Genomic DNA, 24,940 nt, shown 5'->3' with positions numbered 1-24,940 from the left:
TCACGGATACATTGATAAATCTTCAGCCTCCCATTTGAGAAGTGCCGCCCCAGAGTGCGGTGCCATTGGCCTTCCACCAGTTTTGTAGCACTCGAGACAGGTTTTTTTGAAGGTCTCGTCTCGGAATCGACCACATTTCTACCCGGTCTTTTCTCGGTCTCAGACAAAGAGGACTCAGGATTTTAATTCAAGACCATGACTGCGAACTGCCTCTGCATTGTTTGATTTATCTGTTAACATCCTTACTGTGATTGCTCATAGAAAACAAAGGGAAATTCACACATAAAAATACCTTTTGATTATTTTATCAAGACATTTCTCATGGCACACACTTATACATACACACACACACATACACATACAGTATATTGTATATGGCAATAGAAGAGGTGAATGAAGAGGAATCTTCATTTGTTTTCTGTGGGTGTTTTATGGGAATTTCTCTTTGATTATTTAGAATAGAAAAGACAATTCTTATTTGTTTACTTTTTGCGTGCAAAAGGCAGATGTTTGTCTTCGGTTTGTGTGTGCAAACTCGGCTATTATTATTATAATTATTATTAGGGTTGTCAAAGTTAACACGATAATAACAAGTTAACGCAAATTCATTTTAACGCCACTAATTTCTTTAACGCATTAACACAACTTGCGATTTTTAGGTTGTAGCAGACTCAGTTTTAAAGCTAGAGTGAAGATACTGGCATCATATGTTTATAGTAAAAAACCTAATGAATTCATTGGTGCCAACCATGTCATATTAGCTTGTCGCAAAGGAGGTTAAATAACGCTCTAAACTTGTACTACATTTTGGCGAGGAAAAACTTTCATGACCATTTTCAAAGGGGTCCCTTGACCTCTGACCTCAAGATATGTGAATGAAAATGGGTTCTATGGGTACCCACGAGACTCGTCTTTACAGACATGCCCACTTTATGATAATCCCATACTGACACACTGACAGCTGTTGTTGCTTGTTGGGCTTGAGTTTGCCATGTTATGATTTGATCATATTTTGTATGATAAATGCAGTACCTGTGAGGGTTTCTGGACAATATTTGTCATTGTTTTGTGTTGTTAATTGATTTCCAATAATAAATATATACATTAATTTGCATAAAGCAGCATATTTGCCCACTCCCATGTAAATACTTGACAAATCTCCCTTTAAGGTACATTTTTTACATTAATCATGAACAATCATGTGATTAATCGCGATTAAATATTTGAAACGATTGACAGCCCTATTTATTATCTTTCAGATCATTTTGAGGAATGCCTATGGTTTGCATGTTCCACATTTTATCATAAGTGTGTCATGCAGTGTGGGTCTCGCTCTGCTTTGGTCTTGTCTTAGTCTCAACACCTCAAAATCTGAGTCTTGTCTCGGTCTCAATACACTCTGGTCTTGGTCATGGTATGGTCTCGGTTTAGGTTGTCTTGACTACAACACCGCTGTCCACTGTGTTTACCTTCATTAAATCATGCACAAATCGGACGGGGCTGTTATCACTCAGCATTCTGCTGTTTTACGCGGGAGACATCGGATTACAGGAGCTCATTAATCCTGTGCATCACAGCCTCCTTTCCAATTAAAAAAAAAGAAAAATCAGTGTTTTATTCTTTAAATGCACTACGAAGTAAATGCCACTTTATCACATTTTTTAAGCTATAATGTAGCCATTTACAATGTGAAATACTTTATGACAGGCTAAGCTTTTATTATTCATTCTTTTTCTATCATCATTCTACTAATTATAACTGTTGTAAACCCCACACCATCTGCCACCAGATTTCCGGTATTGTGTGTTCAGGTTGCGCCGCTCTGCGCCGTCCAGACAACCGTACGATTTTGTGCGTCACTCTGATTGGCACAGCTGTTTCGGAAGGCGATGACAGAAGTGACGTGCTGAGAGTGTATTTAACCTTCCGATCTATATTCACCTTCAGCCAGCCCTTTTGCACTTTGCGCTGGGTGCACATTTTATTTTATTTATTTTATTTGACCTTTATTTAACCAGGTAAAATCAATTGAGAACCAATTCTCATTTACAATGATGACCTGGCCAAGAGGCAGTAGCACAGTCCACACAAGTGACACAAACAGCACAGATACAATACAGTATGACAAACACATGACAAAATGGCTAAAAACAGCATAGGTAAATTAACAAACACTATGTACAAAAAAAAGGCGGATTACTGGATGTACTTTGTAAAAATGGAAGAGAGAGAGAGAAGTGAGGGCTGGTCAGCAAGTACAGCAGTCAACTATGACTTGTTGCAGCTTTTGTTTGAACATGTTGAGAGAGGTGAGAGCTGTTAGTTTGAGCGTGTTTTGTAGTGAGTTCCAGTCATTTGCAGCGCCACATACATGACCCGAAATAGAAAGTGCGCTCGGAGACGCCCACACAATCTGCGTGCCCAAGACCTGCCGCTTTGCACTTATTGTTGCATGATTAAAATAGGACCCCATACTGTACGTGTCAGAGAGCCCTACAGAAAGTGTGTGGTGTGTGGAGAGAGAGCGAGAGAGACAACATTCGTTACACCGGTTTTGCCGTTACTGTACCCGCTTTATCAGTGCAATAACTTTAATTTCATTTCATTAAATCTGGAGACAAAGTCATTATTGTCATTTTTCTGCTCAACGCAGGTGATGAGTGGAGACCATAAAGTCTCGAGAACACCTCTGTCTCTCTCCTCCCCCCTCCTCGCCGCTTCAGCATCCCTACTATTCTGTAAACAATAGACCCATAAAAAATGCTCCTCATTCATTTCAAGCACTATTCACATTCCCCGGCTGCTTAATTGAACCTCTTACTGTGAATACAATGCAAGTTATTCTATCAACCTGCGTAAAATTTAATCCGTGTTGAGAGTCTTGGAAAAAAAAAACAAATTAAGACAGTCTTAATGAGGTTGCTTTTTAAGTAGAGAATAATACATTGTTATACTGCGTGGAGGCACATACTTCCTGAGGGTTCGTTTTTGCAGCCACTTGAAGTCTGACTCAAGGTGATTCTTTAGCTAATTGATGTTGAGTTATAGATAAAAGGCCTGTTAAAGTTTGTGAGGAGGGGAAGCCTGCAGACAGCTCTCCCGTAGGAGTAGACAACGGTGAGATTATTGGATGGAGCATTTATAAGATCTGTGGTCACACACACACCTGCTGAGAGGGCAGAATCATGGTAAACCTCCAGCAATCAATAACACATTTTCTCAGTCTGTTCCCTTCGCTCTGCGTCTCTGTCGCCGCGTCGCTCTCTCGCCTCATATTTCGCTTTCTCTTACCACTTTTAGTCATCTTTAATGGGTCTCCATGTAGTACTTATTAGGTAATGAATTGTTAAATGTAGTTCCCATTGGTTAGTTAGCACGCTCTGCAAATGAGCAGGGAAACTGACACGATGGCACTTAATTTCCTCTTTCTTCTTATTTCACAAAGATATGGATTATTGAGGCCTCACAGCTGGAATCCTACTTTGAACAGCTTGATCACTGCCATGTTTCATCATCGGATCGTCTCTTACGGAGCCGCTTAGTCGGAAAAAAAGCTTGACTTGGCCAAAAGGCGCCGATTGTTCTCACTTTCCGTGATGATAGCCCATTTGACGGTGCCAGCGGTGACTGTGATGCAGGGAGCTGTCTGGTCATACTCGTGGGAAAGAATACACACTCCTGTTGCTTTTGATGTTGAAGTATTTCCGCTTTTGCCAGAGGCAAGGCTCTTAGAGCACACAACAGCGGTGAACAGTAAGGGAGCATGATGTGGTTTAGGATGAATATAACTGCTTTTATTAGCCTCCTCTGGATGACGCCGTCCAGCTTTCTGCTCAGCTTCTCTCATGTAGGAAACGGTCGGGCCTGGAATTGAATTCCGTATACTCTGAGGGGACTTTATAAAGGAATCATACAGGATGGTTATTGCACCATCAGGAATGTAATGAAACTGGCTCAAAGGTGACAACTGTACAGAGGAAGGTCACTGTTAATATATGGTGATCTCCTGCCGTACAATATAGGAGTCTGCCATCCGTAGAGGAGAGCAGAGACTTCTCTAGTCAAGCTTAGCAGTCTTGGGAGACTCACTGGGACTTTGTGTTTGCTCAAGTCTCCATCCTCCTATTTCTGCCTTTCTTCTCTAGCTTGACTGCCTTTGTTGGTAAAAATACTGAAAAACCTTTGGGAGCCAATTTCCTGAGACCAAAGGACAATACAGGCTTCTGTTCACTACTTCACAGTCGTGTGTGTGTGTGTCTTTCCATGCATGAATGTGTGTGTGTGTGTGTGTGTGTGTGTGTGAATGTCCATTTGTATGCCTGTATAAGTACCCGCTCACCCATACACTGTACTTCATATGCCAGTGATTTATACATTTGATTTGTTCTTATTTTCACCTTTGTCACCAGTTTGCCTTGTGCCCTTATTGTGATAGTAAATTTTAAACATTTTCTTTCTAAACTTCTCTGATGTACCTCATCTACTGTACCAGCTGCAGATTTTCCTCCCTGCTCCGATGCTATCATTTCAGCCAATTTTCTGTTGTTTTATCACAATTTATATATTCATATATTGCTGTAGATTGTTATTTATTTTACATGTTAATTGTAAGTGGTCATATTAGTTTAATTTAGCTTATTTGAGAAGGGACAGTGCAAATTAATAAATACACATGATATAAAAAAAATGCCAGAATTAGCCAAAAGGCTATTTTTCATCTGTTGTCCCTTGCCAAGGTGTTACAAAAGTCTAAAATACATCAGAACTAGGGCTGTCAATCAATTAAAATATTTAATCACAATTAATTGTATGATTTTCCATGATTAATTGTGATTAATTGCACATTTTTTATCTGTTCAAAATGTACCTTAAAGGGAGATTTGTTAAGTATTTAATAAACTGCATGTGATTATGTACGTAATGTCTGTAAAGGGGAGACTCGTGGTACGATTTTCATTCACATATCTTGAGGTCAGAGTGTCAAGGAACCATGCCAATTTTTCCTCGTCAAAATTTAGCATAAGTTTGGAGCGTTATTTAGCCTCCTTCCCGATGAGTTAGTATGACATGGTACCAATGGATTCCTTCAGTTTTCTAGTTTCATATGATGCCAGTATCTTCACTGTAGCTTGAAAACAAAAACTGAGCCGGCTACAACCTAAAAAACTCAAGTTTCGTTGATGCTTTAAAGAAATCGGTGGCATTAAAACAAACTTTCTTCAACTTTTAACGTGATATTAATGCATTAACTTTGACAGCCCCAATTTTTAACAACTAAAACACAGCCACAAATCTGCCGTCGTTCATAACTGGACTTTTAACAGTATTAACATAGTCTCTAGGCTACAGCGCAACAAATTAGGAAATAACAATAAACACAATTAAAACAGACCAAAAAAAACAAACCATTTAACTATCTAGCCTACTTACTTACTTATGGTAGAAGCACAATTATTAAGGAAACATGACCAAATCAACAAAATCTACAAGTAAACATAACCAGGCTGGCAAAATGCTCCACTACTGAAACGTAAATACCAATAAAATATTTTGTGAAATAAACATTTTTATTAATTTCACTGATAGTTATCCTATGTATTAAAGATAATAACCATCCTTACACCCAGCCCCCACAATATGATTGACTAACAGAAAAAGCCCAGCGATCCAAGTATCTCAGCTCCATCCTTAATTCATTAATTTGCTGTTTCCCTACAGTCAGTCACCCAGAATAATCCATCTGGAAAGTCCAGTGAGCTTTTCCGCTACCAAGCAGAAATGGGATTGTGGATGACTTATCACAAAGCTTATATCCACAGAGTCCCACTCTGTATTAATGTATCCACATGTAGGCCTGCACACACACACACACACACACACATGCATACAAAGCTTGCGTTAGTCTCTCCTCAATAGCATTTAAAACGTACTCAAAGTGAAGCATCTCATGCTTTGAAAACGTTGAGAACACAAACCCCAGCCATGCTCGCAATTACTCTGCAAATAACGCACTGCATGCTACGTCTTTAACGCAATTAGACATAAGTAGAGGCTCGATCATTTTCCACTCTGTATGTTCCTTAACTTTTATATGTATAGCATTCCTCCCACGTTAAAGGACTACAAGCCAACTGTAAGCGTTTACAGAGATACTTTGTGTCACTGTCTGAAATTAATTCAGCCTGGTTTGCTGCAGAGAATAGACAATGCCTGTGCCCTGAGGATACTCAGACATCAATGTTTTATAGGTGAATCATTGATCCCAGAGCATAAAATTTGCACAAGCACACCGACACGGCCGTTCCGGTCCCCTAAAGACACATATTCACGCTGGAGACATTAATTGACTCAAAGATAACAATGTCATACAGTACATGTCATACCCGGACAGGATCAATGAGGAGGAATTCACTAGAGTTACAACAGTTTTGCCAACTTTAACCAATTCTCTAAGTAGCAAAGCTGCAGCTTCTGCAACATTTATGCTTCCTCCTCAAAGTTTGATTTTGTGGGGCGCTGTGGCTCAGGAGGTAGAGGGGGTTGCATGGTTGATGGTTCAATTCTTACCTCCTCTTGTCCACATGTCAAAGTGTCCTTTATCAAGACGCTACTGATGACAGCTAACTGACACACACTGACGAGCAATGCCTCCGAAAGCAAGACAAGGACGAATACATGAGTTTTTGGACTTCAATGAGGAAAAGCTATATCCACAATCTGCGAGGGCATGCTAATGGTAGAAGGTAAAACAGAATACCTGGAGGGGCAATCTAGGAGAAACAATCTTGTCTTTGACGGAATCCAGGAAAGTCACAACTGAGGGTGCTCTGATCAGGATTGTTGGGGGCGATCACCCATCACTAGAAGCAGTATCGGCCTATCCAATCACCGATCACGTGGTCTGTTTGAAACTATTTCTCCGCGCCGGTCAACAAGCAATTCTGCTCCTCTGCTCTTTGTATGTGGGTGTGCGTCTGCTCGTCTCTCTCACTCTCTGTTTAGACACAACTGACAAATATGTGGAATAAGTACACAATCAAAAACAGCAGTGATACTAGGCTTCCGTAAAAAATAGACAAGACAGATGCCGAAACTATCGCTGCAGATCGCGAGCAGTGTCAGTGTGTGTGTCCAGCTGTGTCGCTCTCAGAGAGAATTAAAGAGTAGGCGATAAAGCAGGCAAATGAGTATTGAACACATTTCAATTCAGAATCATCTGATCTGCTCTTCTGATCTGCCTTTATAGAGACCACCGATCAAACTATTGAGAACGAAAAACGTCCGATAACAATTGGTGGCCAATCGATCGGAGCACCCTTAAGCCTAGATCACACTACACTACTTTAGCCCTGATTTTCTACAGTTTTTGGAGCTCCCTGACTAAAGCCCCAAATAAGAGGCAAATCAGTTTTGAAGCTGGCCGATGACTCAAAGACACGTTCAGAATATCTAGCATGCTAAATATCTGGACCTGTCGGGGACTCCGGCCACGAGCTACAACCAATGAGAGCGTGAAACACGGGTTGAGGAGGGGTCGCCTGTAACAATAGGAACTTACTGCTAGTTGTTGTTGCAACTTGAGGAATAGATAGTAAAAGAATAACAGAGCGTGAAAACTGGTGGAAACGGGCTGTTTTGTAAATACATGTGCCAACAACATCAGCAATGTGTCTCGCGTATGAGTCATTTATCGTGTATTTCTCGCGTGTTTTCGTGACAAAACCCTCATCGAGGATTCCTCCTGGTGAAAGATCTTGTAAAGTGTGACAAGCTCATGGTTCTTCATAAAGCCACTAAACTGAAGGGGACGAGAATGTACATAAACATGGATTTCTCTGAGGCTGTCCACCAAAGAAGGAAAGAACTATTACCAACTAACAAAAACCTAAAGTCAATGGCGCAGCATTTTCCTGCCATTTGAAGGGTGCGCCATTACCAGTTTATGTCCATGGTTGAACGTCAAATGGTTGGAGTGGTTGGGACAGCACCTTGCATGGGCATCAGTGAATGTGATTGTGAGGTAAATTGTAAAGCGTTTTATCCGTTCAGGGAGAGAAAAGCTATATAAATGCAGTCCATTTACCATTTTCCAAGAACGCAGGAGGTGAATATCGTTCAACGCCCAACCTGCTGGAGGTACTGACATGCCATCATCACATGAATGCAGCATGATAGTGTCACAACACAAATCTGACAAAACCAATCTAGTCAAATTATCCTTGGGCCAAGAGTATTTTTTTTTTGTTTTAAATTCAATCAAAATCTTTTTTCTTTCACGTCGTTTGAAGTAGCAGATAGACACACAGGGATGGAAATAAATTCTAACCTTGAATATATAGCATATAATCACAGATGGAAAAAAGAGACATGAAACCTCTATTTCTTTTCTCACTGTGCTTTGACAACCCTTTTATTAAGTTAACAGCTCACCAGGTATATTTGCATGTTTAATTACCTGTTTATGTCTACGGTTGCTTAATTCCAGACTTTGCCCGCTAATGGCAATCGGAGACTCTTTCCTTTTGTTAGGAGGTGCTCCCAATCCTCCGTATTTTAAATGGTGTCCCCCCCCTGAACCGTGATAATTGATGTATTTCCCATAAAGGAGCGGTAATTAAGATAATGAGATTTTTCAGAAGCAAGTGTAGCATGCCAAAATGAGGGGGAGCATGTTTCTTGACTGGTTCACTTTAGCTTTTATAAATTTTCCTGTTTTATTCTCGACTTTTCCTCTGCTGATGTCTGCCTCCTATCTGTGTCCTCCTTACCACATCTGCTTCCCCTCTCGTCTCCCATACACAGCTTGTCCTCATTTGTTTGCCCAGTGCATAATTGGCTATAGGATCACCCATTGTGTAATTATGTATAGCAGTTTGATATGTAATTAAAATTGTATCAGTATCCAGTGTAATTTGTGCTGTGTGATTACCTATTAACAGTGCAAACAGTTGTGCCTAAAAGCCCATGACCGCCCCTCTCGGAGACGTCACTGTGCTTCTTCTGTGTCACTATTTACATACCAGAAGCTTCTACGTCTGAGCAAAAAACTCCATGCGGACCAACACATAATAAACAACACATTGGTCTACACCTCCTCAGATGAACACTTCCTTCTGACAGGTTGAGGAATTGTTAAATATGTTATCCTGCAGCCTTTAAGCACTTTACAAGACCACGCACTCGACTTCAGACAAGACCACGCACTTTTCTGCGCATCGCGGTGCTGAGTGAGTTAGCTCAGCAACATGGCATGGCTTGTTCCTCCCAAATACAGACACCAAAACAGAGCAGGGCTTTCAAAGCGCTTGTTAGAGCGCTCTTATAATAAGGCTAAAGAAGAGGGCTGGTGAGGACACTCTAAGGGAACGTCTTAATGAAAGCACCAGGCTACAAACTGGCCTGAATAAGCCGCCTTTGCAGATTCACCACTACATAATTAGACATGCCTGAAAGGTTTGCTGTTGGGAGTTGCCTCTGTTTTATTCAATAACGGGGTTTTTTTCCTTCATAGCTGGTTTAGGAAGTGCGGAATTAGTGTTTGCCTCCTTAGTGCATCTGATTGTATGCAGCTTGTTTTCCCCATATGTGATGGTCAAAGGTCGTACCCTTCTTATCTGACCTACTATAAAAATGTAATGCATAGAGTTAATACCGTAAAGAAATGCATTCAGGTCACTGCACACAGAGGCGTACCTGCATGTCTACGTACTATAGATCAAACCTGTTTTATAAAGCAGTAAACTCCATCTATAAGCACTGCGTTATAATTAGACGGGTTGAGTTCTGAAGAAGAAATTTGAAGGTCTGCAATTATATGAAACATGTCATGCTTGCCAGCAGAGAAATGTGGGTTATAATGAGCTTAACATGCCCCAATTTTTCCTCATGATGTAATGCCACAGCAACAAAAAATAGCGTTGTAGGTTTGAGTGTAATATCACCGAATATACCAAACTCTAAGTGATAAAATCAGAAGAGGAAGAACGTGTGCCAGACCTTTTTTTTTTAAGTTCCAGGTCAGAATTTAGCACAAGGACACATGTCCAGAACAATCAGCACAACTAACCAACATGAAGTCCAAAATTGTCCATAACAAAACAAAAGCTTCATCCATTTTGATAACTGAACCAAAACTACACACATTGAACAAGACAGCACATTGGCTTCTCGACAAAGTGGGAGAAACGGCTCGGTTTGCCTGAAATGAGTGCCTTGCACCCGGGCACAAAGGGTGTCACCTTCAGATTAGAGGCACTGATCTGAGTGTTCATTGGCCAAGCGGCTGCTGTTAGAGTACATGTGTTTATTGCTGGACTGCGGGAGACTCAATGAATATTTCTATCATGACTTTGGTTCTCTTTGTGAAATCTTGCTAGCTAGCATTAGCAGTATCATTCCTGTGTCACTAACTTAACATTGCGACTCATTACTGGCAACACTCAAACACAAGAAAATGTATTCTTACATGATGCAAAAAGTGATCTGGTCCAGATGAATTTGGAGTTTGGTCTGGATCCAGATCTTGGTCTGGACTTTTAGCAGCGCCGCGATAAAGCAAAGCTCGATGTGCTGTATTCAACATACAACTGTCACATGCAAAAAGAAATATACATTCATAAGTTAAAGCAGCAGTGAAATGACCTGTGATTGGCCAAAGTCTCCTGTCACTTTCTTTAAGCCTGAAACAGAGCCATGAGGAGGTGCAGAAGTGTAGTTTCCTCTCCGAACACTTGAGTTACAATATGCTGAAAGGTTATAATGGAATTTTTGCCCAATGATGCCAAAAACATTCTCCATACTGCAGGTTTAAGGCATCATAAAGATGAAATAGCCTTGAGCTCTTTTTTTCTTTTCTTTTTTTGTGGCCAAATTTATATTGGTTTACCTTTTTTTCCCTTTTGCATTCATTATGGAGGTAATTATTAGGTTCTTATTTTTGTGTTGACACTGCATAACACATCTAAATCTATTCACTAAGGTAATCACACAGGCATTATAAATGTACATAAATTTACATTCACATAGTGAAATGGAATAAAAAAAACAAAAATAAATGGTTTGAATAAGACAGAAAAAGAACGTAAATGTACAGTAGGAGAACCCAAGATAAGCACATTGGGGTGCTTTACCTTAGCCAAGAGTTTGGAATGCAATTTGAAAGTCGCCACAGACACCACAACTCCAGTATACTGCGAAATACAGAGAGATTTCCTTGGCGGTGACAGGCTTAATCAGCATTGTGTGAACTCGTTTGGCTTCGATGTAACGGACGTTCATTTATATGTAAAAGTCCCGCACTCCAGCTTCAAAGACATCAAACCCCTCCATTTCTCTCACCTCATGCTACCGTTTAATCATGTACATACATGACCCTCTTTCTGTTGTTCCAACCCTTAACCCTAAAGAACAGCGCAGAACACACAAACGCTTTTACCAACAATAAAGCTGCTGCATGTTCAGTGCGTTCCCCAGAGGAAGGACTTCAGCAGCAGGTCTGACATCCGCCGTATGGATGATTAGCATCATTAGAGCATCAGCTGCTCCCTCTCACTCCTACACACACACACACACACACACACACACACACGCACACTCCATGATGGCTCTTCAAATACCTAACACTCATGCAGATTAAATGGTGGCTTGTTCTTGGCAAAGCAGTGATTAATTTATGATTTGAAGTAGGTCAGATGAATGGAAACGCAAGGTGTATAGACACCAGAGAGCAACGTGTCTGCAAAGACTCCCAGAGCAAGTTGGGAGAGAGCGAGAGGAATGAGGACAGACAGAGAGGGGATGAGCATTTATTTATTTTGAAGAAGGGGTGGGAGATAACTTCTGTCTGTGCTCTGCGTTCAAAATCTCTGTAAGGCAGAGGGGGTTGCAAAGAAAAACATTGCGAACCAAGTGCAAGAAGTAAAAATAGCTCAATCAGAAATCCTCACTATTCTTCTTCAAAGACAGTATTGTTTGTTTGTCTCCTATCATACTATGTTTAAATTGTGTTTTCCTCCTTTTCAGCTCCTTTGACCGACAAGCCGCCAAAGATCCTGTTTCCCTCGGAAAACAAGATTAACAACATGGAGCTGCAGCTAGGTAAGAGCATCATGGGATTTCCTCCAGCTGCAGTCAGTACTATGTGTGTCATTTCCAAATGACAGGAAATGGATGACTTTACAAATCCTCTCCAACACGCCTCCGGGCGCCGAACGCAGATTGATGATGGCACTTTTATTTGCTACAGAAACAGCAAAAAGAAAAAACAATTGTAAAAGTGTTTTCCATATATGCAAATGGCGGGTGCTAATGTCCCTACGGCTGTTTTGTCAACAATGAAGAGCCCATATGGTGCCAGGGTTCCATACGCTGGCTCGCCACATGGAAGGGCGGCTGCTTTCAGCCGCCGTTGTTTGTCTTCTTTGACGTGGGGTCACGATGGGCCTACCATGTGTGCACGCGTGCGTGAGTGAATGTACGCGTGTGGCTGTGTTTGTTTGTTTTGTTTTTTCCGTGACAGCATATTGCTTGATTTCTGGGCACAGTCCGTCGTCCACATGGCGCTCGCCGCTCTATGAATGGCTCGTGTGTCTGTCACGGTGTAGCCGATCGGACAAGACTGAGAGGTCTGGGAAGGGAGAGGATTGGATGAGCGTGTGACAGAAGAGAGAGGAGGGTGGGGACGGAGACAAAGACAGTGCGACGATACACAGAGAGGGTTACCTTTTGTCTCGTATCTGATGCTGATGGAATCCAGGTAGTTCATTTAAAATGCCTTCGCGGTTGGCTGATTAAGAGTGAAAAATTGCTGCTGTTGATAAACTGACAAGCACGGCCTCGCGTGTCGGCGTGCTCACACCCATGCATGAACAGGTTGCACAATGCAACTCTTTCAGCTATTTGTGTCGTTTGTCTTGATATCACTGGGACTTTAAGGAAAGCTTTGTCTCGTCCTTTTGAAGCTTTCTCGCAATTATTTACAGCCTCTCTGTCAGTTCTTTCTTCTGTATGCTGTGTGAGTAAGTGTTTTCATGTGTTGTGGAGTGTGTGTATTAAAACTGCAGTGGGTAGAAATGGAAGAAAATATGATTTAAAAAAAGTTATTTTTATAAAACGGTCACTATCTCATGCACCACCTGACAGTGGTGCATGATATAAGTAATCTGCAAAAAATCATGTTCCTCTGTGTCCTCCAGTGCTCCTAATGGCATCTGCAAGATTTTGCAGACCGGAGGGAAACAACCAATCAGAGCCAAGCTGGAGCCTGCCGTCTCTGAGCAGCTGTCAATCACTCCGATCAAACGGTCAAACTAGGCAGCGCTCAAATATGAATCAATATGATGTTACTGTAATGACTATTTCTCGCCTCAAATGTTTTCGGAAACATCTTGCAGTGTACTGTTTAGCTGTAAAATGAGAAAGTTTGTGACTCAGCAGCCATGTTGAGATCAGTTGAGGAAATACCAAGCACCGCCCACCAGCCGGAGCACAGCCAATAGGAATGCTATCTCTCTGAAATAACCTGTGATTGGCCAAAGCATAGAATTTTTGCCTAATAATGCCAAAAACATTCTGCCTACTGCAGGTTTAAAGGGTCTGTGCACTTAAAGAGGACCTGTTATGCTCATTTTCAGGTGCATATTTGGGGTTTCTACTAGAACGTGTTTACATGCTTTAATGTCTAAATGTTGTCTGGTTTGGTCAACCAAACCCAACTCTTCGAACTCCAGCTCCGCTCTAACTAGCTTTGTTTGAAGGCGCGCCAAACTATTCGCTAGGCAGGTATAATGCAAATGTGTTGGTGACATCACCACGTTACGGAAGAAAAGGCGAGACTTTGAGCGAGGCGTTTCAGGCAGTTCAGGAGCAGTGTTTCTTTGGGGGAGAGTAACACACTTTGGTCTGGACTTTGAGCTTTGTAACTTTGCAGACCTTTTACATGCACAAAAAACTATATAACACACTAAAGGAAAGGGAAAAGCACAAAAGCATAATCGGTCCTCTTTAATACTGCACAGTGACTTGTAAGCGAGCGTTTTAAAGAGAAGAATGGTCTAATCCAGTGCAGCAGAGGTCGAGACATCCTGACTTTTAGTCCCAGTCGAGCTCCAAAAAACTGTGGATCTTGCATTTTTCGTAACTTAATTCAATAGTGTTTCTTTGTTAAACCCTCCATGCATGGTAAGTGCAGTTCAGACTCCATGTTCCCAGTTTGAAATGAAGCCCAAGCCAAGACAACCCAGGTGAGGGTTATGTTTTGAGACTTAACAAAACTCCCTCCGTAACCATAGAAGAAGACATTATAAAACTGGCTAATTAGATCTCCCCATGACAAGTAAACTGGCCTCGATGAGTAAAACCAGTGGAGTTCCTCTCTGATGGTATATGGTACACGAGGGCTTGGCACTGCTGTGGCAAAAAGATAGTCATGAGCAAGGCAGAGGAGGAGAGACAGAAAAAGTATGTGTGATGTTGTGCAGTGAGCCCCCACACTCCCAGAAGAGTGTCTAAAGCCCAGAGACACCGAGGTAAATATTTTACGGCTGGGCTCCATTTTGTGTGCAGAAAAAGTTGTCTCTCCCTCCAGACGAGAGTTTCTATTTTGCTTTATTTATTTATTCTCCTCTTCCTTAATATTTGTTGAGTCATGCCCTAAGCAGCTTTATGGAGCATCGTGGCAGATTTATGGTAGCCAGAGCGTGCACAGAGAGAGGCTGGTCCCTTATGGCAAGTGGGAGATAGAGAGAGAGAGAGAGAGAGAGAGAGAAGAGAAAGAGATGGGATCCAGTGGAGGCTTGTGGATGGGCAGTAAAATCAGAGCCGTAAGCAGAGAGATAAATCTGCAACACTGCCAGGAAACACAGCCCCACTTTATCTCCTCTGCTGCTGCTGCAACCAGTGCAGATCTCAGACAGCCGCCATCACGGCCAGCTTTACACAACGCGCAGACATAAATAAAACACATATGTTACGTAAAACTCTCGCAGGGATGTGGTGGGAAGTCAAAGAGGATGATGCGGAGAGGAGAGGAGAACACAAAAGGATTGAAAGTGAAAGCGAGAAACAAGAGTGGCCGTAAAAAGCGAGAGGATTGGGTGTGCTGAGAGAAGAGGATGATGGGGGAGGAGGAGGGGAAGGCAGACGACAGAGGCATGATGGGAGTTTGGAGTGTCCCGTTCCCCTGCTCTCCAAAGGTCTCCTTGTATTTCTTTGCCACTGAGTCCCTTTACAGTTGAAGGGCCAAAACAGCACCAAATAGGTGCGTGTGTTTCAGCTATCTTTGTGAGGACCAGTTTGAGTTTTAGACCTTCAGTGAGGACATTTTTGGAAAGTGAGGACATGTTGGTCGGTCCTCACCTTCGGACAGACCTTCAAAGGCCTGTTTGAGGGTTCAGACCTGGTTTTAAGGTTCAGATTAGAATAAATTTGGGTAAGGGTTGGGGTCAGGCATTTAGTTGTGATGGTTAAGGTAAGGGTAAGGGGCTAGGGAATGCATTATGTCAATGAGTCCTCACAAAGATAGAAGTACAGGGCTGTGTGTGTGTGTGTGTGTGTGTGTGTGTGTGTGCTGCTATCATCACAACTCCACAAGGCTTCAGGGATGTGTGACTGTGTGAATACTGAAAGCAGGACTTTATTCCCCATCACTACTTTCAGACAACTTGACATTTTTAGTTTTCAAAGGAGACAAAAATCAAGGTTGTGTAGGATGGTTTGGATTTCATCAGTTTCTCTATTGTCAGATTTAGTGCTGTCCCCCAGTGGTGAGTCTGTGCAGTCCACTTCTCCTCCAGAAACAGGAGGATGATTCATAATGTGGGGTTTTTAAATTTTGTCGGGGTTCGTCGTGAGAGGGAGCTACACAGAGACACACACACACACACACACACACACACACACACACACACACACACACACACACATGCTTACAGTATGTGACATCTTACACACGAGTTCTAAATTTAAAACACACACGCTCACTCACACACTCTCTGACTTGGTGTTTATTCCCTCGGGATGATTTGTCATGGATTCGCCGTCCCAGAGGAAGAGGGTGGAGGGTATTCAACTTCACGCTTACGCAGCACTCCGCTCTGTCTCGCCAGCTCTCCCTCTTCGTCACGTACACACAGATATTCGCACATGCCCCTGCACCACTCGGGGTGGGCAGGTCACACAGGCTCGCGGCGCAGTCCTCGGTAACTGTTGGATAATTGTAACTGATAGAGGATTTTACTGTCCCCCAAAGCCAGCAGATGGGTGCACTCTAGTGGAAAGGAATTAGAATCAATTATTTCTGAGAGCAGGACCCAACAGCACGGGATGGGTGGCAGGAGATGACTCTTATATCTATTTTACTTCAACATAGACACACACACACACACACACGCGTAGACATCTGTAATAGCACTCAAAGATGCTGACATTCCTTATTTTCCCTGGTGTTTTAGCAATATGTTTCTGACAAGCTCAGAATAATAGACAGACAGTGTGGATGTCCTCCTCTGATCCCACTCTCTCGCCTCTCAATTACCTCTATCTGCTTCCCTCTCAATTTGGAAACATCTGTCTGCTGGCCAAGACACCAAACAACATTTCATTTCAATGGAATCGCTCCAGTCAGTAGATTTGCTTGTGCAAGCGAAGTAAATCCCATGCAAGGCTTTCATGTAGTTGAATTTTGGTAAACTTTTGCCAACAGTCTGACATTTTGGGCAAAAGACATCCAGAAAATCCGAAATTCAATAATATATTGTATTAGCTGTGTCACACCATCCGATTTTTTACAATTAGTTTCCTTTACTCCATTGTAGTGGTGTGCGATCTTGGCCAGGTCTCCCTTGAAAAAGACAAAAACGTGCAAAAACTCTTGCCAGACTCGCTGCCCGAGCACTAAGAGAACTGGATACAGCGTTGGAGGTGGGCTCCCGTTCATTCCTAAGAGAGTTGCTTAGTGGCTCATGAAGCCAACCTTCCACATCCATGGGGCCCATAGAGCAGGCACAGTGGCGTTTTCTTTAACCCCGCCTCCCAGCCCACTGTTCAGCCTCGGTCTGGGGCTCATTCACATGAACGGAGGAAGGAACTCTGGATTCAGCTATTAGTACATTTTACAACTTTTAGGACCTAATGATTTAAATTTGGGCTGTTCAAGTTGTCGTACTGGAAAGTTGATTTACCTCAAAAAAAATTATCCACCGAGTTACGGATGTCTTTTCCCCAATGTAAGTCTATGGGAAAAAGTATTTTTGACCAAATGGCATCACTTGACGGACACGGAAGTTGTAATTCCACCGTTTGGCCGCTACGAAAATTAGATTCAAAGCCCGGCGCTCTTCCTGGGGGCTTGGTTTCGACCCTGGAAAAAGAGATTTTAACCTCAAGGGTCTTACTGCCTTGGGGCTTTTCTGTGTGGAGTTTGCATGTTCTCCCCCGTGTTAGCGCGGGTTCTCTCCGGGTTCTCCGGCTTCCTCCCACAGTCTAAAGACATGCAGGTTAATTGTTGACTCTAAATTGCCCGTAGGTGTTAATGTGAGCGTGAATGGTTGTCTGTCTCTGTGTCAGTCCTGTGATACTCTGGCGACCTGTCCAGGGTGTACCCTGCCTTTGCAAAAAGATGCTGCATGGTTGTCATTCAGTCATCAAAGATACAAATGCTGCATCACTCTTTAATAAAAGTGGTTAGCAACCTGCTAAAAAAACAAGTAGCAAGATTAGCTGACAGGCCATCATGGCTATAATGGTTATAATTATATAACCCATTCTAACAATCACCTTAAAGGGGGATATTTTCCTATTTTTGTTTCAGGTTGCTATGACTACACACCTACCTTTACAGAAACCATCTGTTTTTCAGTTCATTAATATACCCGCTACACTTATGGGCAGATTATGTGACACTGATATTGTGACATAAAGGCAACAGTGAAGCAGTGAGAGCTACCAGCAAAATCGACAGGGCGTTTATTTAATGTGTATTTGTATCGGGACACGTATGTAGCATAAACCAATGCCACACACCACAGCATTTATAGCCTTAGCTAATTTGCAATGCAAAGTTCGCCTACTGTATCTTTGACTTTTGGCATTTCAACTAAATATACATATATTTCCATGTTCTTCCTCTCTCCCTCCCTTTTTACTATCTGTTTCTACATTCATTTATCCCTTACGTCTCTTTTCTCCTCACGGCTTCACATTGACCTCTGCTTGCTTGAAGATTTGAGGATTTGTCATTGAGGATGTATGATGATTTCCCAATGTCTCTTCTCTACTCTTCTCTTGAAGAAGTATACAATACTGAACACCCAGCTGTTTCACCGCGAACGTCAACCTTTCCATGGAGAAGGGTGAAATTGAAATTGACATTGCTCTGGAGAGTTGCTAAAGGTCAACGCAGAGTCACTTCACTAAATTACTCTCTGTCTCTCTCTTGCGCTCTGTCTCTATGATACACTTTCACACACACACACACACACGCTCTTTCATTCTCTCACTTGAACGCCATATCTCTTACAGTTCCTGTCACGTTTTCTCTTTTCAGTTCAGGCATGCATGAAAGCATCTGTAAAAGCACGGTCGAATCGGTGTATGTTTGAATGCAGGTGACTGCCGTGTGTGTGTAAGAATGGGAGATGTTGGAGATAATGGCGTTAGCCATTAATCGTAGTAATCGTACAGAGAATCCATGATGAAGACAAGAGCATGTGGTCCAGCTGGACCCTTAATGCTTTGAAACGGTCCCATCGCTCATTTAATGAGATGAAATCTATCAGAAGAGGATTTTTAATTAACCAAGTACACGTATCTATATCTTTAAGGGAGGGACCAAAGGGCCACAAGGCACTTTACCAATTGTCTGTGTGGATATGTTAAAGGTCTTATTGATAACATTTTTATGTCAACGAAATTCTTTTTAAAAATAACACATCTATAGAGCTTTCAGAAAGGTGCCGAATAAAAGGATGGCTTTTCCTGAAATTTTTTTGTTATGATTGTGAATTAATCATTTAAAAAATGTTGGCATGTCCAATTACAATTACTTCATTCATCATCATTGATTCTAATAAGCTTTATTGTTGGGCTATTATTTGGTATATTGTTGCTTTTTAAATGACAAAGATGTAACAGTTTTAAAATGAATAAAAATACCTGTTTATTGTTAAATACAGAACACACAAAAGCAACGAGGCGCAGAGTTTTTTTCAGCTAAGAGGCTTTGGTTGCGTCTGGTTGCTATGATACGGAATATCTCCAGGAGTAAAAATGTTGGCACAAGGTAGAGTACTTGTAGAGTACTGGATAAAGGAAAGGCTGAAGCACGTAGGGAGAGAGAACGGACCCATCAGTCTATGTGATCTCCATTGTGATTGGACGGCTGGGTAAAAACGTGACGCTTTACCAAAGTCGCTCAGCGCCTCACCACGCTGCTGGCGTTTATAGTATGTAAAGTGTAAAAATGTGGCGCTCCCATTAAAGAAAAACAAAAAACGTGAACATAGCGGTTGTGACGGTTCCCTGCGGTTGGCTTGTCATTGGCACGTTATTGTGACAGCCCTTGTGAGCCAATAGTGAAACAACGTTGGTATTTCTGTCAGTTAGGGGGAAAAAACTGATAAATGCCTGAGATTGACAGTAAGTGCCTGGCAACGACTTGTTGTGAAGTGAATGTAATAAAACGTGGGAGGGAGAATGCAACATCTAGTGGCTGAATGTTATCAATGTTATCAATAGCGCCTTTAATTATCTGTGATTAATGACATATTTACATTCTAACACAGAGGGAAAAAATCCAGCCCTTAAAGGTCACACTGCAGATACGGGAGGGGAAAAAATAGTGTCGTCATTCAATTTGGTTTCAGTCCCACAGTGACCCGCCGTTAAGTAAGCTGTGGTGACCGATATGGTAACTAGTGTGTCAGCGAAACAAAGCTAAATGTTTAAGCGTGTGAACGGTCGTCATTAATCACTGAGTCTGGGGCTGAGAGCTGGAGCCTGCCGTATGATAAATGAACTAACAGCGCCTCTACACACGGCTTACAGGAACGGGAGAGGGAGGAAGAAAATACACAAAGGCCGAGATAGAAACAGCAGCACATAGCAGGCAATAAAGACAGACCAGACGCCCCGCTGTGCATCACATACAGCTGCTTGTTTATCGCTGCCTTGACATTACTCACCACAGCCAGTGAGGCCGGTAAGAAGATGCAGGAGAGCTCTGGATTCATACCAGGCTCTTTCTGGTTATTATTCCACCGAGGCGCCATGGCTGACGGCGGACTGTCAGGCGCCGTCTTTGAGCAGCTGCAGTTTTAGCGGCGCGTCCAGCACCGTTGGTTTTAATAGACCTTATCAGCGGCCGTTAAGCCGATTCAGCATGTTGAATCGGCGGCACAGGCAGCCGCTGAGAAGGAGCTGTCTGACTGGCTGCTCAGCCCAGTGAATCAGTGATTTCATCCATTTAGTGCGGTTTCTCCTCTCGCCTTTTTTACTTCTTCCACTGGCAGCACACAACAGCAAAGCGAAGCAAAACTTCTACAGTGACAGTGCCAACTTTTCATCAGACACGTTCTCAATTCGTATAGTCTGCAAAGGATTTGACTCGTGTTCCATTTAATTACATCCAACTTTCTCGTGTATTAAACCAGTGCACTCACGAGTCCAGGAGGCAGGAAAAAAAAACGTTTAATGAGGATTTATTTGAAGGTGTAGATCACAACAGACTTGTTGTTAACCTAAACTTCTTTTTTTTTTCTGTCACGCACATGCAGAACGCGCATGCATACTGGCAAGCCTGCTGTATTCTTTGCTGCTGTGTGTTTAAGTGCTACTTAGAAGACTTGAGGTGATGTGAGGTGACGCGTCAGTGGGTTTTTGTCAGCACTTTCTGTTTGGTGTGTCAGGTCCGTAAGGTCCACCCACAACAAGACCAACAGATCCGCTTCGTCTCTCTCTCTGGCCTGAGCTCAACTCTACGCTTGCTGTCAGAGTGCGTATTCGGTTTTGTCAGTCATGTGTGTGTGTGTGTCAGTGTTTATAACACAACCATTATCCAGGCCGTCCTGAGCAGTTGTGTAAAATCAGCCACCGCTAAGAATTTCTCCACCTTTTTAAGCCAAGGGATGTCTTTAAAGGGAGATGATTTAGGTAATGGTAGCTTTTACCTCGTCCGCCTTTGATGCTCAGGCTCACTGACAGGTAATCAAAGAGAAGGAGCACCCCACTCATCCCCGCATCACTCTGTATTTGATACAACAAGGGCAGACAGGGAGGAAGAGGCAGACATAATGAGACCCGCATCCTTTTCAGAGGGGTCTCTTGCTTTCAGAAACTTCACCGTTCATCCTCTTCCTCCGGTCACTGCCGTCTCTGTTTGGTCAAGGTGAAGGGGATATCATCTAAAAGAGTGACTTGACGAACAGGAAAATGCATTGAAAATTGAGTAATCGACCCAATAGGCAGAAAAGAATGGATGTATATTAATAAGAAAAGATGGAGGAAGGATGGAGAAGTGAGGAAAGAGAGATGGAGGGAAACGGGGGGAGAGCTGGCACTGGAATGACATGCATGAACAGCAAAGCGAGCAGGGGGAAAGGCGGCTTTGCCATTCACTTTGAAGCTTGCTCCACTTCTGTCTGTCTTACGTAACAGAAAAATGAAGAAAAACAAGTGCCCAAAAAAAAAAAAAAAAACGAGGCAGGCTGGTGAGAGAAAAAAGAAGGCAAGACAGAACTTCCAAACTTCATTTCTCTGATGTTTCCGGCAAGCGAGTAGCTGTATCTGGACGTTGGAGTTAGTCACCACGCCACGCCGAGCTTTGGTGTTGAGTGAGGGGTGAAAAGAGTTAGCAGAAAAGAGAGAGAGAGAGATCAGTCAAGTGGTGTGAAGAGAGACAAGAAAGGCGGGTTGAGAGGAGGCTGTCGGACAGAAAAAGATAAGGAGACAGAGGAGAGGAGGAGGGAGGGTAAACAGAAAGGAGAGGAGAGGGACCACACTGAGCATTTGAACCCCAGAGAGCGATCTATCTTTCTCCGTGTTGCATAAGCCGATCTCTCCATCCTCGCTGCTGACAAGTGTTTGGAGACCAGCTGAGGCCCTTTGCGTATGTCTGTTCTTCATTAACCAAAGAAGACCCCCCAGCTGGAGGCCACGGCCTCCATCCAGCAGCGGCTGTTGCACTTTAGCGAACGCCTCTATTACCGCTGCCCTCTTTCTGCTGTACTGTTCCTTTTTTTATGACAATCAATCTTCATGATGTCACCGTCGCCCACGGCAGTGTATGTTGCTATGGAGATCAGTAGATCTGCACCGAACTGCTGCCTTAGGGAGAGTGTATGCAAGCTTACGTTGTGTGTGTGTCTGTGCACACGGTTCATCTTTAATTGCCATCTGCAATCTGCATCCTGAACACAGTCAGTAATTCGAGAGCCCCAGCGTGGGGTAAATAGCTGAGACTCATTTACAAGTGTGTTAATGGACTTTCTCTATCTTTGTCTTTCTTCCTTTCTCTCCCCCGCTCTCTTCCTCTGCCAGTCCTCTCTCTCTCTCTCTCTCTCTCTCTCTCTCTTCCTCCCTCTCTCTCTCTCTCTCTCCCTCCACATAGCAGCCACACATCATCATACAGTAGATCAAAACCTACTGCAGAGCAGAGTAACAGAGAGCAGTATAGAAGTGGTTTGTGCATAATTTGCATAATTTTATGAATAAACACACTGTTTTAGGTGGATAATTATCTTCAATTTTGTCATTACCATAAACATTGTTGGATTGACTATGATTGGCTTCTGCCGATGCTATTTTAAAGAATAGAAGTTAACAGGCCTGGGGGGGATGCTTACAGGAAAGTATATCCAGCTGAAATTAGTTTTTTAGGTTGTTATTCTTAATAATGTTCAGGAAACTGCTCAGGATTAAAGAGAAATTGTGGTAAATTTGAAATAAAAAACACATTTTGTTTTAACTGTAATTTTCCCGGTGAAAGGAGGAGACAAACCCTCATTTCCTTCATCTATTTTAGCCTCTTCTTGTAATTTCTCCCTTCTTTTCTGCTCTTTCCATCCTTCCTCCTTAACTACTCTCTTCACCCCCTGAAATGTGTTATTAGTATTAAACAATGGAAGAATAGGCATTTAAAGTACCAGCTTTACTTTCCTTAATAACTACCCTGCGTGGTAATAATTACCCCCTTGGAAACAAAAGAAAAAACCCTTCTTGGGTTACTAGGCAATAAGCGTGCAGCTGGGATCGTGTGTTTTATGTACGTGTGTGTGGGTGCACACTTACTGTTGCATATATATATATATATATATATATATATATATATAGATAGATAGTTAGCACGTCATTGCAGATTGCAGACCTTTTCCTTTTCATTTTCAGCTTGTTTTATGTTTTCCACTTTACTGACAGCTAACACTTGTTTTATCAATGACCAAAGCCAAACGGAAACAGTTCATTACACAGCACATTACACAATTTCTGTTTTATTGTTTGTTTATTTGGTCGCTGCAATCATTCCTCCTCTTCATACTTGCTGTGAAACAGTACCTTCCTAACACGACTACACTGTTACAGATAAAATCCACAGTCCTCCTTCTGGGCAAAACTGTTTTCTAAAGGTCAATCGAGGCTTCCACGGTCTGAGTTAGTAAAACAAGTGGGTGTCCTGAGACAGTACATACCTCCACCTGGTAGATGGCCACTAAATTTGTCAGACTGCTGAAGCCACATGTTAGTTTCATATGAACTTTGTCATTCCTTTTTTTGCACAGACCAAGAACTGGATTTTGTCTCTGATCTTGCTAAGAGTGGGATAGTGTTAGGAACGAGTCTGTTCACGGCTGGTATGGAGCATAGACTTTATATAAGAAGTGGACGTTGCCACCGTGTCGTCACCCATTGGTTTGTGGACTGCCGTTTTGAAGCCTTGAGTTCGGCATCTTGGCCATCGCCATCTTGTTTTTTTGCAACCAGAAGTGACACGAGAGGGTGTAGCTAAGTACAACGGAACGCTGAATAAGACATTTATAGGCGACCTAAATGTTATAATTAACTTTCATGAAGTGAAAACACACTGTGAAAGGATTAAAGTTGCAGGAAGAAAACACGGACAACTCCCAGACACTGTGGTAGCGACCCATCAATCACAAGGTAGCTACGCCCTAAAGCATCCCCTGCTTTATGGTCTATTTGACTCTAAATGGGACCATAATTTACTAAATGAACATCGTGCTGTATTGACGAAGACTTAAAACTAGCGATTGAGACCATAAACTCATGTTTACAATGTTTACTGAGGTAACAAATCAAGTGAGAAGTAGGCTCATTTTCTCATAGACTTCTATACAATCAGACTTCTTTTTGCAACCAGAGGAATCGCCCCCTGCTGGCCGTTAGAAAGATTGCAAGTTTAAGGCACTTCAGCAATGGCTTCACTTTTCAGACCCGGAGATTGCACACTGATATGGAGAAGAGAACGATTACAGCTATTCATGATAACCTCAACTCAGGATATCTGCCTATACCAAATATTATATATATATATAATACCATATTCTCTGTACAGTTAGGTAACATGGGGCCAGGAATTATTACTGACCGAATGCAACTTATTAGTGGACATTTTTTAATGAAGTTGATGAAGAAACATTTCTTTTTAAGGTTGTATTTCTTTTTGCATTTTTCCTTCAGTTGGTTGCCGTCTGTGTAGAGATGGACGGGACCTGTCAGTAGATGAGGGGTTTCCTTGTAGAGTCCAACTGAGGACGTTGAACTTATATGATATGTGTCTTATACTGTCTATAATGTGGATTGGTAACGTCTATATTTAATAAGGTTGCTGATCCAAATTCAGCAACCGATCATTATATATGTGAGTACTGTATTTAAATCACAATCTATCCTTTAACTCTGCCATTGCTGTGGGCTAATAACATTCTCCACA

The 24,940-nt window shown here is 42.3% G+C and overlaps 1 protein-coding gene across 2 annotated transcripts in view; it reads left to right on the top strand.

Moving 5' to 3' along the window:
• Positions 1-24,940, top strand: part of il1rapl1a (interleukin 1 receptor accessory protein-like 1a) — a 204,018-nt gene that overhangs the window by 126,909 nt on the left and 52,169 nt on the right. For both annotated transcript variants that reach the window (XM_037789517.1, XM_037789518.1), the window contains exon 6: positions 12,022-12,096. In XM_037789517.1, coding sequence (XP_037645445.1) covers positions 12,022-12,096 — 75 coding nt within the window. The remainder of the gene's footprint in view (positions 1-12,021; positions 12,097-24,940) is intronic.

Source organism: Sebastes umbrosus, chromosome 13 (genome assembly GCF_015220745.1).
Source record: "Sebastes umbrosus isolate fSebUmb1 chromosome 13, fSebUmb1.pri, whole genome shotgun sequence".
In the NCBI taxonomy this organism is placed as follows: domain Eukaryota; kingdom Metazoa; phylum Chordata; class Actinopteri; order Perciformes; family Sebastidae; genus Sebastes; species Sebastes umbrosus.
This window is presented reverse-complemented; position numbering and strand designations above follow the sequence as displayed.